Genomic DNA, 16,019 nt, shown 5'->3' with positions numbered 1-16,019 from the left:
AATCCATTTTATCTTTGAAATAAACTTTTAGGATTTTAAAGAGAAAAAGATTAAAACAAGAAGGAAACATTAAGATTACCCTTCCTGTTCCCTCAATCAGACTGGCAACGTCCCGCAGCAGAACCGTGTCTGAGGATGCAGCTGTGAGTCCGGTGGAAGATCATCTCCTGTCCTTCAGCAGTGAGGACTCAGACTGAGCACACACACACACACAAATCACTCTCACCAGCCTATCAGAAAGTGTCACGAACACACAACGTGCAACTTATGCCTCAGCGATGGATTCACTCACACCACTGCCATTTAAAACAGCAAACAATACCACAAAAAAGCATCACAGACATGCATGATTCAGCTATATAACTCTTGAATGCCAATGTACTTGCATTATAACACTGTAAGTTAAGGGTAAGAACTTGACAATACAACATGTATGAAACCGCATGTTGATATATTGTACCAGTATAATGTAAAGAGTGTAAATCTTTCCAACGCATTGGTGCTATATTGTAAATACTTTGGTTATGTTATTTAAATATACAATAACATTTACTTGAAAGGGTGACCAAATGTACATTCCACAAAACTGATGTTTGTCCTTCAGCCCAGCATTCTTCAAGACTCCCACGGCATTCATCTGAAAGTCAGATTGCATGGTTAATTTCAATCGAGTGCTTTGTACTGAACAAAAGCCACTGAAACGCTCTCAGACAAGTGTTACAGGATGTACAGTGCTAGATCCGCATGTGTTAGCGAACTTTAGACGTGCAGTTATACACTCTAGGTGAACGTTTACAAATAAGTATGTACTGTAGAGCTGTTCGGGACTAACATTTTGAAGCACTGTTGAATTTCAGATATGATTGTGGGTCAGGGGACGTTTGCTTAAGCAATCATTACAGAAATGATTTTCTTTCCTAGAAAGCAACATAATGTCGGCCCTGATCCGGCCCGCATCCGGGCCGTGTGGAATCCACGTGTACCAGATGTGGGCCGGATCTGGGCCAACACTATGTTGCTGTCTGGGGTGGATCACGGAATTTTTAAATATTTTAATAAGGCCTCAAAACACTTCAGATTTCTTTCTTTTTTAGGATCCAAAATATTGCAGTCTAAAAGCCTCGCACAATGGGCTTCCAACCATAAGTGTTAGATTTATTATTATTACCATTATTTATGTTCACAGATGCTTTGTCATGTCAGACAATGTCATGTCACACAAATCATCTCTGATTTGGTTAAACTTTGGGCAGACAATCATCACACATTCATTTTGCAAAAATAAATGCCATATTCTGTCAAATAGAAACTGGATAGAAAGACGGAAATGTATATCTTATTTCTATAGGCTCTGACATTTCTTTGCTTTGTAAGTGCTGAAGTAAAGAATATTACACATTGGCTCTCAGAAATGAAAAATATTTTCCATCAGTCTCTAGTGTTACATGTAATATACTGCCATTCTGCCCTTTTTAAGTGATATTAAAATGCACACAGAAATCTCTTCTTCATCATTTAACGCTCCGTCTTTGAGCCTCAGTAGCTCTGTCAGCTTTTTTCTCCTTATTTGCAGTATTTCTTCTCGACATTACAGAATTTTTGTTTTTTTTTACATTTTCTATCCTCCTAAAAGTGGGATAAGTTTCATTTAATTTGATAGAATATATGCTGTGATAGCAGTATATACTGTAACTAGCGTTCTTAGTTCAGTTAGTGGTGTTCTAGTTATTTTGGTTAATCATATTGAAACTGTCAGTGGTTTAATAATTAATTTTTGATCTGATTTGACTGCTTATTCATTTCAAATAATCACTAATTTTCCGTGGAAGGATTTGAGACACTTTCAATGTCTTTCCCGATTGCAACAACCATAGTGAAACAACAAAAATGTATACAACCATATCTGAAATGGTTTCTAAAATATTGTGTAGATTGTCTCTATAATGTGTGATTGTCTTTATAATGTGTTTTATTTGATTAATATTTTGTAAAGTAAGAAAGTTGGTGCTTTAAGAAAATCTATGCAATCTATGTTTGGCTTTGTACACATACTAATTTTTATTATTTAATCATCATGAAACCATAATGGAGCTCAAGAGGTAATTTGCATATATACATAAACAATTGGTATTTAATAATGTATAATAAAATATTTGTTCAAAAACACAAAAGTGTCATATCTTGTGATTTTAGTAAATGGAAAAATTGCCATTAGACAAAATAATATTAGTCTGTAGTTCAACACAATGGGTTTCTATTTTGAAAATATTGGTCATTTGATTAACTCCCAAATGTTTTATTAATATTAATGACTCTTAATGTGCTTGGTGGCTGAATGCACCAATAAATGAGATCCCACTCCATTAGCATGTTTTTGTTGAAACAAACAATATATGGGTTTCTGCATACTGTGCATAGTACTTCTCTCAAATTCCAAAAATGCTAATATGTCAATAAGAAAGCAAGAAAAAAAACAAGCTTCCATCAAGTCATTCATTATCTTTATTAAAACTGAAAAGGAGAAAAAGAAGATAACAACATCCTCTAATTAAGAGAATAAACATGAGATTAAGGGCATAAAAAAACATAAAATATGCATGCATTATATTCTTAATAGCAAACAATAATTCAGGTAGGATATTGTTTTATTTGAGCATGTTTTGTATACAACACAGAGATTAGCAATTATGTACATTGTTCAGTCTGGCAGGTTTTTAAGATTAGTATGTAGTGGGCAAAAAACTGGGCAAATATGCATATTTAGAATACAAAAAAAACTGGTTATGAGGATGAAGAGCTGACAAGCAGAGAGATTTGGCGTCAGTCTGTTCCCTCTAATAAGCAGCGCAGTCACAATTCCACCAGTTTTACAGACTAATGAAAAGAAGAGCACAAGCTTAATCCAATGACCTGCTTCTGTACACATCCTGACTCAAAAGAGATGCATGCACAAACCAAACACAAGCTAATAAAGAGTAGAAACCCTGTCATACCGCAACAGTACCATATCAAAAATACACTTTCCTTCCTTTTCTATACAAGAGGGAAAAAATCCCTGATTCAATCTGATATATTGCAGGAAAGTTTGGGGTGTTCTCCATCCATCATACAATATAGGCATCCAGTCATATACGCAATATGATATTTACAGTCCCAATGGATTGCTTTAATATACGTGCGTATGGGTGGGCCAATGCTGATGTGCTGCTCCATGAGGATTCTTGACTGTGTTATGATGGAAGGGCCGATAAACTGTCATCCTGATACGGGGGATGGTGCAACTGACATCTACGAAACTCCCATCACACCTCAATGATGTTGATAGATGGCACAGACTGGTGGAACTGCAACAGACAGGAGGACAAAAAAAAAACAGAAGAGTGATTCTCCTCCGAGGGGCCCGTTCATCAACGCCTACAATCGTTTGGGACAGGATGGCTTCCTGGATGGATAGAATGCCGCTGGATGTATTTGCAGCTTGAGATTATTGTATATATGGCTGTGAGCACTAAGATGTAATGCACACAGAGACGAATGAACATCATTTTGCTCTGTAGTAGTGCAATATGTCGAAATGAAGGCCATTAGGGTCTTGGTGCAGGGGGTGACTTCATACATGGTCTGATATTGATTTTATCACGTGTCTAAAAGGGCGTTATAAGGACTAATGGTGGCACATAGTGGAACGGGTGAAATGTGAAGCATCAGTTCTTGCTTTATCACTTTGAATTTCCAACACAGAGAAAGTGGCAAGTGAAAAGCAGGAACATGAAGGCTCAAAGGCACATGGTGGTTTTCCTGAGATGGTTTATTATAGAAGTAGGTCAGTAGCTCTGGCATTTGATCCAAAGCACTTATTATGCCGAAAAATGTCTCTGATTCTAAAATTAAAGTTGCATGCATAACATCTGCTCAAACTGAACCCTTCCAAGCTCCAAAAGGTAACAAAATATGCTTTATTTCATGTTTTTATGTTATTTTTATGTTATCGCGACAGGTAGAGATCCATCCGTGTTAGATATCTGTGTCGCTAAAGACCCGGATATGTAATAATGATTGGGGAAACATTCATGCATTTAAGGGTTAACTTAAACCATTCTGATATCAATTCTTAAAAATCCCACAATTGGTCTGGCTGCACGAAAATGTATACATAATCTGGGCTCTGTAGTTAACTTTTTATCATACAGCCGGCGTAATGTAGCGCCTGGCGCGACGTGTTAAGTGTTTATTGCTAGTTTCAGCCCGACGCAGTTATCATTTTCACGCCCTGCGCCACGTTGTTTAAATAGCAAATGCATTTGCGCCCATTTGTGCGCCCATGAGCGTGCTGGTCTGAAAACGAGGTGTGTTCAGGCGCATTTTTGGCACATTGCTATTTTGAGGAAATATGAATTGTCAACTGAAATAGACTGCGTCATTGACCAACTGAAACCTGGTTTAAAGTCAATGGCGCAATATTTTTTAGTTATTTACAGAGCGCGTTAGTAAAGTTAGGTCCACAACAAGCGTACACTTTGTCCCGTAGATGGTCTGCTCACGCGCTTCAGTTTCCTCTCTGTAGAAGCGTTAAGTTTTTCCGCTTGCAAATTCCACCTTGTAAATAGTAAATCCGCCATGGCGCGAGCGCAACTGGCTTTGACTCTGATTGGTTTACGCCCAAAACACACCCGGCCATTTTTCCCGTCGTTAAACTAGCAAAAGTGGATTTGGACATGCCCTAAGTGCACTTGCACCGTGCGCTTTAGACCATACGCTTAGATTGTTAAAAAAAGGTGCCCTTAAAATTGTTGTTTTCATTATATCCCAAATTAGAAGGTTTTCTGTATCAATGTTTCCTGTACTGCTTTTCACACTGTTGAATATTCAGTACTACGGTAAAAGAAATCATATTTTACCTTGAGTTGTGAGTTTGTATTTAATCACAGTCTGTTTTGAATTCAATAAAAATACTTTGTTCTGCAAAATGACAATAAAAGGCCTTCAAGTTGGATTGTCCTTGAAGGCTGCATGCAAACGCTAAACTCAACAAGTGTAGTCCGATTAATGAACTAATGACTCAGAAGAATCAAAAACATAGTGCAAAGTGTAGTCTGATTCTTATGAGCTGGTTCTTTTAACTACGTACTAGTTCAAAAAGATACCCATTTTACAATATGACTGAGATATCCCTAAATGAATTAGAATGAAATAATTTCAAGAGAATTTGAAAATCTGTATCGAAACCCAGCCTGACTATTCTTTTTTATTCATAAACAAAAATAATGATTCTGGGACACACTTTCTCTAGCAAATCACTCAGCATTACTGATCAAAGCCAAACAGTTAGTTCTAGCGTTGCCTATGCAAATATAAAGTAAAGCTCCATAGGCTTAGTTGATCTCACAAAACTTGTACAACAGAGAGCTACCCTGAAGCCTTTCACATGAGTCAGGGAATGCAGGCCATAGTGTTCCATCTAATCCTTCATTGCTGGCAGGTTTCATCCGACAAATAACAAAAAGGTTTGATCAATCAGAGGTTTTATCAATTGCCAGTTCCTGGGCAGACAATCTTTGTGAAAAGTGAGATGGATAGCAATCTAATGCTTTCCTGCTTTCTGTCTTAGTCTTTCCGCAGGTGTTAAAGTGATCAGGTTGTTTTTCCTTGTCCTCTTGGCTTGAATGCTTATGCTACTCTTTTCATTAAGAGCTAATGAAATGTATCGGGAAATGTAATTTCAACTCAATCTGTTTTGAAAACGGGGAATTGTGGGGGAAAGCACAAATGCATAGCTGTTTTACATTGCAATTAACAGTTTAAAACTGGAGATATCTGAAAATCTGTTACAGCACATTCGTTTAAAGGCAAATATTACATTTATTCAAGGGCGATTTCCTTCACAATGAAGAGGAATATTTTTATGTCATGACAACTCCTGGAGTGTTTGACATGGTAATAGATATGACAATGTTGTATGTTTGGCCTTGGCGTAATAGATCTGCTATGCTGCTGCTGCTGTACAATATAGCATACATGAATTACCCGTAGCAGATCTATACAGGTGGAGCTGGGGAAGGTGGAGGGTTTCTGAAGTGTGCTGCACTGCTAAGGCAAATGCTACCCAAGTAGTTGAAGGTTGAGCAGCGAGCTCATTGGCTACTGATACAGCAGGAACCAATCGGCTGCGCCCTATAGATAATGACGCGATTATGAACAGGTGAGTAGAATGACATACAGTAAGTAAGTGACAAACAGGATTTTCCTCTTTCTTTAAAAGGGATGTGTGGTTTAGACAAGACGTTGAGTTGAGAAAGATTCCCACCTTGCTCCGCAGCAGACCTCCGCTGTGGTGCTCTGGTGTGCTTCTCTCTGAGGATGGTTTTGCCTTCTCTTTGCTGTTGCTGGAATCGTTGTCCTTTATTATGTCATACTGCCGGCAAAACAAGGCAATTACGGCTGCAGAAACAAAAAAGACACAGAGTCGTCACACTAATGTAACTCTACAAAGCTCTGGAGAGACAGGACAGATTGATAGGTTTCATAGAGTCACTGAAGCATCCAACCCTAAGACACAAACATTGAAGAATCACAAAATTGTAACCATGTTACCACCATTTCACCTCTGTCTCGGCCCATTTTCTTAAGTAGCTCAGCACTTTCAGCATGTATACAACCCAACTTTTAATTCTTACAGTATCATTAAAGCTTTCAATAAAAAATTATCATTAAAATACAGTGTAGTGCCATTTAACTTTTCCTTGACCTTTTTGAGATTAAATAGCTTGAAAATGAAAACATACAGTAACTTTAAATATTCAAAACGTCCTCCTCAGTTTAAAAAACTGCTGAATGTATCGACATAGATTAGTGTTTATAGGGTCAGTAATATATATATATATATATATATGTATATATATATAAAGAGATTAATACTTTTATTCAGCAAGGTTGCATTCAATTGATCAGTAAAGACATTTATATTAATGTAACATTTACATTACTACATTTACATCTAATGTAAGATTTACATTTCAAATAAATTCTGCTCTTTTAAACTTTATTCAAAGAATCATAAAAAGTTGCATCACAGCTTCAACAAAAATATTAAGCAGCACAACTGTTTTCAACATTGATAAATTATTACATGATAAAAAAAATGTTTCTTGAGCAGCAAATCAGCATTATATTACTAAGGATCATGTGACACTGAAGACTGGAGTAATGACTGCTGAAATGAATTTATTATTTATGTATTTGTCATCAGGAATAAATTATATTTTAAAATATAAAAAAAAAATCATTTAAATTTTAATATTATTTCACAATATTACAGATTTTATTGGATTTGTGATTAAAATAAATGCAGCATTGATGAACATAAAAGACCTCTTTTAAAAACATTTTAAAAATCTTACTGACACCAAACTTTTGAATGCTTTTCAATGTCACCTGTTAGATGAACTTGAACTTGGTCCACTCAGATACAGTGAGGAAATAAGGAGAAAGGAGGACAGACATTATTAGTCCTGAACACCAGAATAAGCTATTGAGCAAAACAAGGAAAAGGAAAGGAAAAGTTTAATTCTGAGGCTCTGATGACAGAAAATATTTTAACGACGTCATTGACCATTTCGGTCTGATCTTAAAAAAAAAAGAATAATAATACTAAGGGTCAGATAAAGGGTTCCATGAAAATTTGTTGATGAAAATCTAAACATTGTAAGTGGACTTTAGCAAAAAAATAAAATAAAAAAAATTGTACATGGAGTTTGCATGTTCATTAATTAAAGATGTCAAAAGCTGAGGGGCAATTTTTAAATGTATTTAATTTTTAAGTGTAAATGCTTGAAAAAAGTGTAAAGGTTGATGGAGTCTCTTTTAAATCAGGGTGTAGGGGCTGCCCCCGATCTTCATGTTGCACCATCCTCTGGATTGAGAGGGGTTGACAGAATTCCTTTCAGTAGTCAAAGCCCAGCGGTGCGAAGACATTCCTTGTTTCCTGGAGTGGCAGTTGCAATTGAGCGCATGAATTATTTTGTGACAGTGAGGCAGACTGGCTCAGTGCCTTACGTAAGGAGAGAAGTGCTTCTATTTCCTGTGCCCTTCTTAAAATTCAAGCAGTACATTTCATATTTTATCAGTTTAATGCATATTATGGTTTCGCAAGGCTTTTTAGGGCTGGCATGCATAGTGGAATTTCAAGTGCAATTTAATTCAAGTGATGTTAAAATTATTCAGGTGAAAAATGAATAACCATTAACAAATCAAAGAAAAACTTATGATCCGCACTCTCTTTCTCAGACTCATCTCTCTGGAAGTTTAATAATTTATGAGGTGATGTTTGCAAGCATAGTTTTTCTCAGTAGATATAAACGGTCATGAAAGAATGAACAGACTCTGCATATTTCTTTTGAGCTGACATCAGTGTCTCACCTGCCCACATTAGAAGCACCACCACAATGATGATCATCTCCCCTGTCTGCAGCTGTCGAGCTTTATCCAGGCCTTGGACTGTTGGGTCATCTGTTAGAAGACAGAGGATCATCTGTGAGTGATTGTACTGAGAACTGAATGCTCATTTATAGCTGATACAGTCATCGCTGATCCAGCTCTGAAATTAAAAGTGGACAGTTTTTATTCTTGTGGTCATGAATAAAAAAATTGATTTAAAAAAAAATTTATGCACTATGGTTTAAAAGTTTGGGGTATTTTCATAGAAGGCTTGATACAGTTTTCTCAGGATTTATTGATGAATAGAACGTTTAAAAAACAGCATTTACAGTTGTGGTCAGAATTAATGGCACCCCTGGTAAATATGATAAAAAATGGCTTTAAAAATTAAATCTGTATTGTTTATCCTTTTGATCTTTCATTAAAATTTTTTTGCAAAAATCTAACCTTTCATTGAAGTAAAAGAATTGAAAGTGTGTGTGTGTGGGCGGGGGGAAATCACATTATGAAATAAATGTTTTTCTCCAAAACACGCTGGCCACAATTATTGGCACCCCTAGAATTTTTTACGAGTAAAATATCTCTGAAGTATATTCCCATTAATATTAATCCTTTTTTAGCACACCAGGTTGACTAGGAATATTAAATTGTCTAGCTATGACTTGTTTCACAGGAGTTTAAATATGAGGAATCACAAAGGCCAAATTCCCTTAATCATCCATCACAATGAGTAAAACCAAAGAATAGTTCTGATGTGCATCAAAAGATTGTTGAGCATCACAAAATAGAAAGTGGCTGTAAGAAAATAGCTAAAAAATTGAAAATCCTCATTTTGACCATTAGGGCAATAATTAAGAAGTTCCAATCAACTAAAGATGTTACGAATCTGCCAGGAAGAGGATGTGCGTCTATATTGTCTTAATGGACAGTGAGGAGGAGAGTCTGAGTGGCCAAAGACTCTCCAAGGATCACAGCTGGAGAATTGCAGAGATTACTTGAGTGTTGGGGGTCAGAAAGCCTTTAAAAATAAATCAAACACCACATGCTGTTTGGGAGGATTTCAAGAAAAATCCTCCTCGCTCATCCAAAAACAAACTCCAGCAAATTCAGTTGTCAGACACGACTGGATCTTCAAAAGAGATTTCTATGGTCAGATGAAACTAAAAAAAGAGCTTTTTGGCAGCAAACCCACCAGATGGGTTTGGTGCAAACAGTGATAAAAAGTACCCCATGCCTACGGTTAAATATATTGCTGGATCTTATGGATCTGTTGTGGGCCTATTTTTTTGCTGGAGGTCCTGGACATCTTGTTCAGATACATGGTATTATGGATTCTAGCAAATACCGTTGCTAGAAATCTTATAAAGGCCCGTGGATTGGATCTTCCATCAGGACAACGGTCCAAAACAAACATCAAAATTACACAAATATTGGGTAACTGAGCACAAAATTAAGCTACTGCCATGACCGTCCCAGTCCCATAAACTGAACCCTATAGAAATGAGTGGGGTGAACTGAAGAGAAGAAGCACCAATATGGATCTGGGAATGTGAAGGGTCTGGAGAGATTCTGTATGGAGGAATGGTCTCTGATCTCTTGTCAGGTGTTCTCCAAACTCATCAGGCATTATAGGAGAAAAACTCAGAGCTGTTATCTTGGCAAAAAGAGGTTGCAAAAAGTATTTAATAACAGGGAGCCAATAATTATGGCCAGCGTGTTTTGGAGAAAAGCATTTATTTCATAATGTGATTTACCCCCCACTTTCAAATCTTTTACTTCAATGAAACGATAGATTTTTGCAAATTTTTTGAATGAAAGATCAAAAGGATAAACAATGCAGATTTATTTTTTACAGCCATTTTTGATCATATTTACCAGGGGTGCCATTAATTCTGACCACAACTGTATTTGAAATACAAATATTTTTTCTAACATTATAAATGTATTTACTGTCACTTTGCATTTGCTGAATAAAAGTAGTAATTTCTTAAAGAAATTCTTACTGCCCCCAAACTTTTGAATGGTAGTGTAAATAAATACATTTTAGTGCTGTCAAATCGATTAATCGCATATAACATAAAATGTAAATATAGTGGTAGTTGTGTAGGCTGTCAATGGAGGGACAGAAAGCTGTCAGATTAAAAAGATCTTCATTTGTGTTCCAAAGATGAAAGAAAATCTTACGGGTTTGGAATGACATGAGAGTAATTAACAGAATTTTCATTTTTGGGTGAACTATCCCTTTAAGCACAAATTTTTTTACCATTTAAATGAGACACTTTTAAAAATGTTATACTGTATGTGTTTAAAAGAATTATAACACACACACACGCACACACACACAACCATACAAAATTCAATTCAGAATGCAGCCAGCTTTGTTTAGCCCCAAGTATGTATCCCAGCATCCCAATCACCACCACCGTCCAACCTCAGCCTGATCTAACCAGCCATCTGTCTTCATTATTAATCCAGTGTTAAAGGGATTGAATTCAGGCCCATTTCCTCCCCCAAGTATCTTTTAACCTGTGTGGAGTTGGTCCAGAGCACCACTCTTCCCAATTGCTGATCCTTTTTGGATAAAAGCGGCTGAGACACTGAGACACCTGCTGTCATAAAATGAAAAAGTAACGGGTACAGAGATGAGCGCCCGCTCCCCTTCACATTCTCCGCCACTAAAGAATCAGGTTAGAAGACAGCGAGACGTTCCTCTCATCATTCCCATGAATATTTATAATGATAAGTGTAGAGGTTTTTCACTCATGTGTGGAAAATGAATACTGTGCTCCACACATTAAGCAGTTTCAACATAACCTTGCCACTTCTCTCAACAGAGATAAGAGCCTTATGTGGGACGCAGTGCTGTTTATCTAACTGGTTACGTTCCAAAAGCTCTACAGGAGGGCCCTTAAGAGAACTTTAAAGGCAGCTGCATACAACGGCAGACAACATAGAGCTTCCTCGCTTCTTCTTTGGTCCAAGGAACCAAAGCAAGACATCTGCTCATTAGTTCCACTAGCTGGGATCAGTTCAAAGATGCTGTTGCACATGTATGTATCACTGTGACATTCTCATGATGAAGAACACAAAAACAATATTAAATTAAATTTAAATTATGTCATAATTTACTGACTCTAGTGTTTTCCAAACCCTAAAGGCTGTTTACACACTGCAAGCCTTAATGCACAGATCTGATCTTTAGACCATATCTGATTTTTAGTCCCAGCTGTTTACATTCACTTTGGACATGACTGCAAAAATTACTCCCCAAAATTCGTAATCTCTTATAAATTTTCGACCTCAATAGTGTGAGCGCATACAGGAACATCATCTTCATAATACGACCATAAAAATCTATCTTTGTTGGCAAACGTGTCGCCCTCGCCTTGTGGTGGCTTGGAATTCCAAGGGGAACCGGATACACGTGTTTAGGCATAGGTCAGATGTCCAGATATTGGATATGCATCTGATTAAAAACCACATTGGAAGAGGCTCTGCACAGATACGGATTTTTGTGTTTAAACGTGTGCCAAAAATTCAGATCTGTGTCAGATGTAAACGCAACCCTATATGACTTTATTTCTTCTGTGGAACACAAAAGAAGATTTTTTCCATACTGTGACAATGGGGCCCAAACCAACACGTTGGACCCAATTGACTTACAGAGACATTTTTCAAAATATCTTCTTTTGCAAAAATAATGACAGAATTCTTATTTTTGGGTGAACTATCCCTTTAAAGGGATATTTACTCACCCCTTTATATATTTACTCACCATTTCCTCACACTCATTTCGTTCCATCCCTGACTTACTTTCTTCTGTGGAACATAAAAGAAAATAATTTGAGAAATGTCTCAGGATTTTTTTGTCCATACAATAAAAGTCAATGGTAAGTCAAAAGGGTTTGGTTACCAGCATTCTTCAAAAAATCTTCTTTTGTGTTCTGCAGAAGAAAGAAAGTCATACAGTACAGGTTTAAAACAACTTGAGGTTGAGTAAATGACAGAATTTAGATTTTTGGGTGAACTATCCCTTTAAGTGCCTGATCTGTATTGATCAAAGCATTGTGCTCGCTAGAACATGTTTATTGTCTTTCTAGTTGTAATTGTGATGGGTCTTTCCTCATCAGGATGCACAGGTTTGTTTGTTAGAACTGCAGGGCCCAGGTCTTTGATATTGACACAGCTTCTACAGACGCAGTTCTTTGAAGTATCACAGTAATTGAGTCCAATGGGAATCATCTTCAGCAAAGTCTGACAGCACACGAGAAGCATTGGCCAAAAATACCTAAGAGATGCAGGTGAAACTGTCTGAAGTCACAAAACAAGATACATTACTCAATGACTTGGCTCACTTTTCCTTTCTCTCTTTCTTATCTCTATGGAGACTACTTCTTTCCTTTTCGGATTTATTTAGAAATTTGTCAGATTCCTTAGGCAATTATGGCAAGTTGACTTTGAAAAGCAGCACTCTGCATTGGATTGTGTTTCCTGTTTGTAAGCAGATGGCAAATACTCCCTGCTAAGTCTATTGCTTCTCATTTCAAATCCATGCACTGCATGATGGAGGAGGGAGGGTTGTAAAATGTATTTAACTGGTGTTGCATCATGATGAGATTCATTATTATAGGAACAGAGAGAGCTGCATGAATGCATCGAGAAAGACTGTACTAATTTAAAATTCCTCTGAACATGCAATAAATCACTGGGTCATGAACTGAGTGCTCGGTTTATAACATGTAAATGTCTGTATTTGAATGATGCTTGTTAAATTCTTTCTCTGGGAGGGAATTTTAAAGTCATTCTGAGTAAATAGAGCCATTTGTGTCAGATAATTTATTTTTTATAAGATTTTGAAAATCAATATGACTTTTTCTAGTAATTTTTCTTAATTACACACCTTCCTGTATTCGCAAGAGTCAAACGGGAAGTCTAAAAAGTCTTCTGATATCTATTATGCTTTGAACATGCTTTTTCAGTTTAAGGCAGGAGAGCGTTAATGATACTGAGCATGTTTTCTGAACTACGTGCATCTTTGAATGCTCGGATGATTAATTTTGAGCGCTCCATTTGCGTTGGTGTGCACAAGCTATCTGGATGTTTTGTTGTTCTCAACATGGCTGGCAAAAATAGCTACTATCATGTTGAAGGCAGCTTGATTTATCTGGTTTTCAGTGCTTTTTTCAGTGCTAGATTTCATACAGAAGAGAAAATCTCTCAAAAACATCTCGTATCAACACAACATTGAAATGGGTGTTAATAATCCACTCAATGGCCTGCTATTAAGGATCACCGCTCGTGCCGCACAGCACCAAATATACAGCATTATCCCCCTGAGAGGCAGCGAGCTGATTAGAAATTGGTGCTGAAAATGAGAGGCAGTAACCAGGTCTACCTGCATCCATGCGTGAAGTGTTCATCAATAATTAATTGGGGTGTAGGAAAGAGAACTGTTTAACACAATGGCAGAATCCACTGAGAATGTAAACGGTTACTGCCCTGTTCACATTTTATGTTTCACACAAAATGTCAAGCTATGATGGACTGCATCAAAACAAGTGTAAAGAATGATATACTAATGTGGTGTAGGAGTGAGGGTGGGCTGTTACCTTGGTTTGAACTGTTTGAGGGGAAACGGTCAGTTTTCTTCAGGGTTCTGAAGTGGTAACGTTTGCTGGCCTGACTCTCTCCGTACAGGCCGATGGACTGAACCTGGATGATGTAATCCATCTCCTCCTCCAGGTCCCACAGCACACAGGATCTGCTGGTGGTGTTCACCTCTCTGATAAACCTCTGCATTTTGCCGTCCATTCTCTGAAAGAGTCAAACCACTTGATTGGTATAGATCAGAAGAAGCTGTAATTATGTTATGGTTCAGTGATGTATATTTATATTATATGTATATTCATGTACTGCGTACAGTATGTTACATAATAAAGCAGACCGCATATTAAATTTGCATTTATAGGGTAAGGTAGGGTAAAACAATAAGTAATAAAACAATAAAATTGTCTTCTTGAAAATAGATGTCATTAAATCTCAACACATTTATTGAATAGTTATGTTCTTGACATTTGAATTAAGGGTCGTTCACACCAACAACGATAACTATAAAAGGTTTTTATTTTGAAGTGAAAAGTAAATGTGAGAGTAAGACGCACTCCTTAGAATTGGGGCAGAAGTTACCGTAGAGAAATGTTATTACGGGTGTTTTTATTTATTATTTATTAGTTATTGTTTTTTTCTAAATCCATTAACTAAATGCATATTTTAGACAATTTCATTATTCATAACATTATTTCGAATTCATAGTTCATTGGTATTATGACAATTCCGAATAAAAATACAGACACACATAATTTTGCAAAACATTACCCTTTCACGGTTTGTGACATTCACAAATGTTTCCAATTACATCCTTTAACAATAAATTGAATGATGCATGATGATTCTGCTCATGCTATAACTAATTTCTAAATATGTTACAATTTACTGTAGGAGTAAATGCACACTGTTCCTAAATGGTATGTATATTGGGGATTTATATGCTGTGGGTTGCGATTAGCTGTTTTGTAGTCCAGGTCCATCTCTAGTCTAAACTACCGAGATTTAGATGTTCTTTCAAATGGCAAAAACTTTTCAAGGTTCCTGTTGAATTTACATGATCTGAAACATCACCTACAGAGCTTTAGGCTGGTTTTCGCTGACATTTCAAACAGCTCATGCTGTCTAGAGGTCAGCAATAAAGTAACAGTTAGGGTTTTCTAAGAGGTCACCTAATAAATATAAATCACACATTAGAGCACTAAAGGATATTCTCTAAGCCCTGAGAGCCAAACACGACAGCCTTTCATTTCAGCTATAATTCTGCTCTCTAACTTAACATTGCATTTAGCTCTGCCTCGGTTGCTTTTGAAAGTCTGTGAATAGAGTCAAAGCACTTTCCTCTGCCCTTGAGCTCTGAAGCAGCCTCTAGGTGTGCGTGTGTGTGTGTGTGTGTGTGGGGGGGGGGGGGTCTGATGAAAGTCCTTGACTAAATTAATAATGCATTCATCTGTGAGTGTCGCCTGCAAAGCCATTACAAATGTGCAGACAACCAATTGCATAACATGACTGACAGATATATTTGTAATTGTTTGAATGTGACATAGGCGTATTGCGATACATGTACGTATTGACGGTGTTGACAATAAATTACATTCAAAACATGAAATATTGATATTGTGTTAATTAAGGGTGTGAAAATATACCGGTATTAGCGATAACCATAATATTTTAAATTAATAGCACACAATCACATATGATATTATGAAACGTAAATAATCAAGCACCAGTACCTGGTTGACATCCCAATGTACAGTTGGTGGCGGTATTGCAACTTAACACTACCATCTGTCATAAAGCAGATGACGCAATGCGTGCAGATACTACTGCTTTGCAAAATCAGGTCGTCCGATAAGACAGAGTAGAGACTCTACCCACACTTAAAAAAAATAAGCTTGCCAGTATGGGAGGTTTTGGGATTTAGAGAAAATTACTCCTTAATCAGCCCAGTCTGCAGGACTTGCCGATGAACAGTGAGCGGA

General features: G+C 36.9%; 2 protein-coding genes across 3 annotated transcripts in view; one reads left to right on the top strand and one right to left on the bottom strand.

Annotated features, from left to right (window-relative positions):
- The window catches only part of LOC308698898 (low density lipoprotein receptor adapter protein 1), a gene marked incomplete at its 5' end in the record, with an annotated part of 34,986 nt that extends 32,827 nt beyond the window's left edge, over nucleotides 1-2,159 (top strand). The window contains one exon of the mRNA XM_081379357.1: nucleotides 101-2,159. Within this exon, the coding sequence (XP_081235483.1) occupies nucleotides 101-197 (97 nt within the window). The 3' untranslated portion in view covers nucleotides 198-2,159. The remainder of the gene's footprint in view (nucleotides 1-100) is intronic.
- A 326-nt stretch (nucleotides 2,160-2,485) lies between these two features.
- The window catches only part of fndc4a (fibronectin type III domain containing 4a), a 33,775-nt gene continuing 20,241 nt past the window's right edge, over nucleotides 2,486-16,019 (bottom strand). For both annotated transcript variants that reach the window (XM_081379358.1, XM_081379359.1), the window contains 4 exons: nucleotides 14,043-14,247; nucleotides 8,416-8,505; nucleotides 6,305-6,438; nucleotides 2,486-3,344 (listed from right to left, as the gene is read on the bottom strand). In XM_081379358.1, coding sequence (XP_081235484.1) covers nucleotides 3,303-3,344; nucleotides 6,305-6,438; nucleotides 8,416-8,505; nucleotides 14,043-14,247 — 471 coding nt within the window. In that variant the 3' untranslated portion in view covers nucleotides 2,486-3,302. The remainder of the gene's footprint in view (nucleotides 3,345-6,304; nucleotides 6,439-8,415; nucleotides 8,506-14,042; nucleotides 14,248-16,019) is intronic.

Source organism: Scardinius erythrophthalmus (genome assembly GCF_964197995.2).
Source record: "Scardinius erythrophthalmus genome assembly, chromosome: 11".
Taxonomy (NCBI): domain Eukaryota; kingdom Metazoa; phylum Chordata; class Actinopteri; order Cypriniformes; family Leuciscidae; genus Scardinius; species Scardinius erythrophthalmus.
The sequence above is the reverse complement of the archived record's forward strand: the minus strand, read 5'-3'. Positions and strand labels throughout refer to the sequence as shown.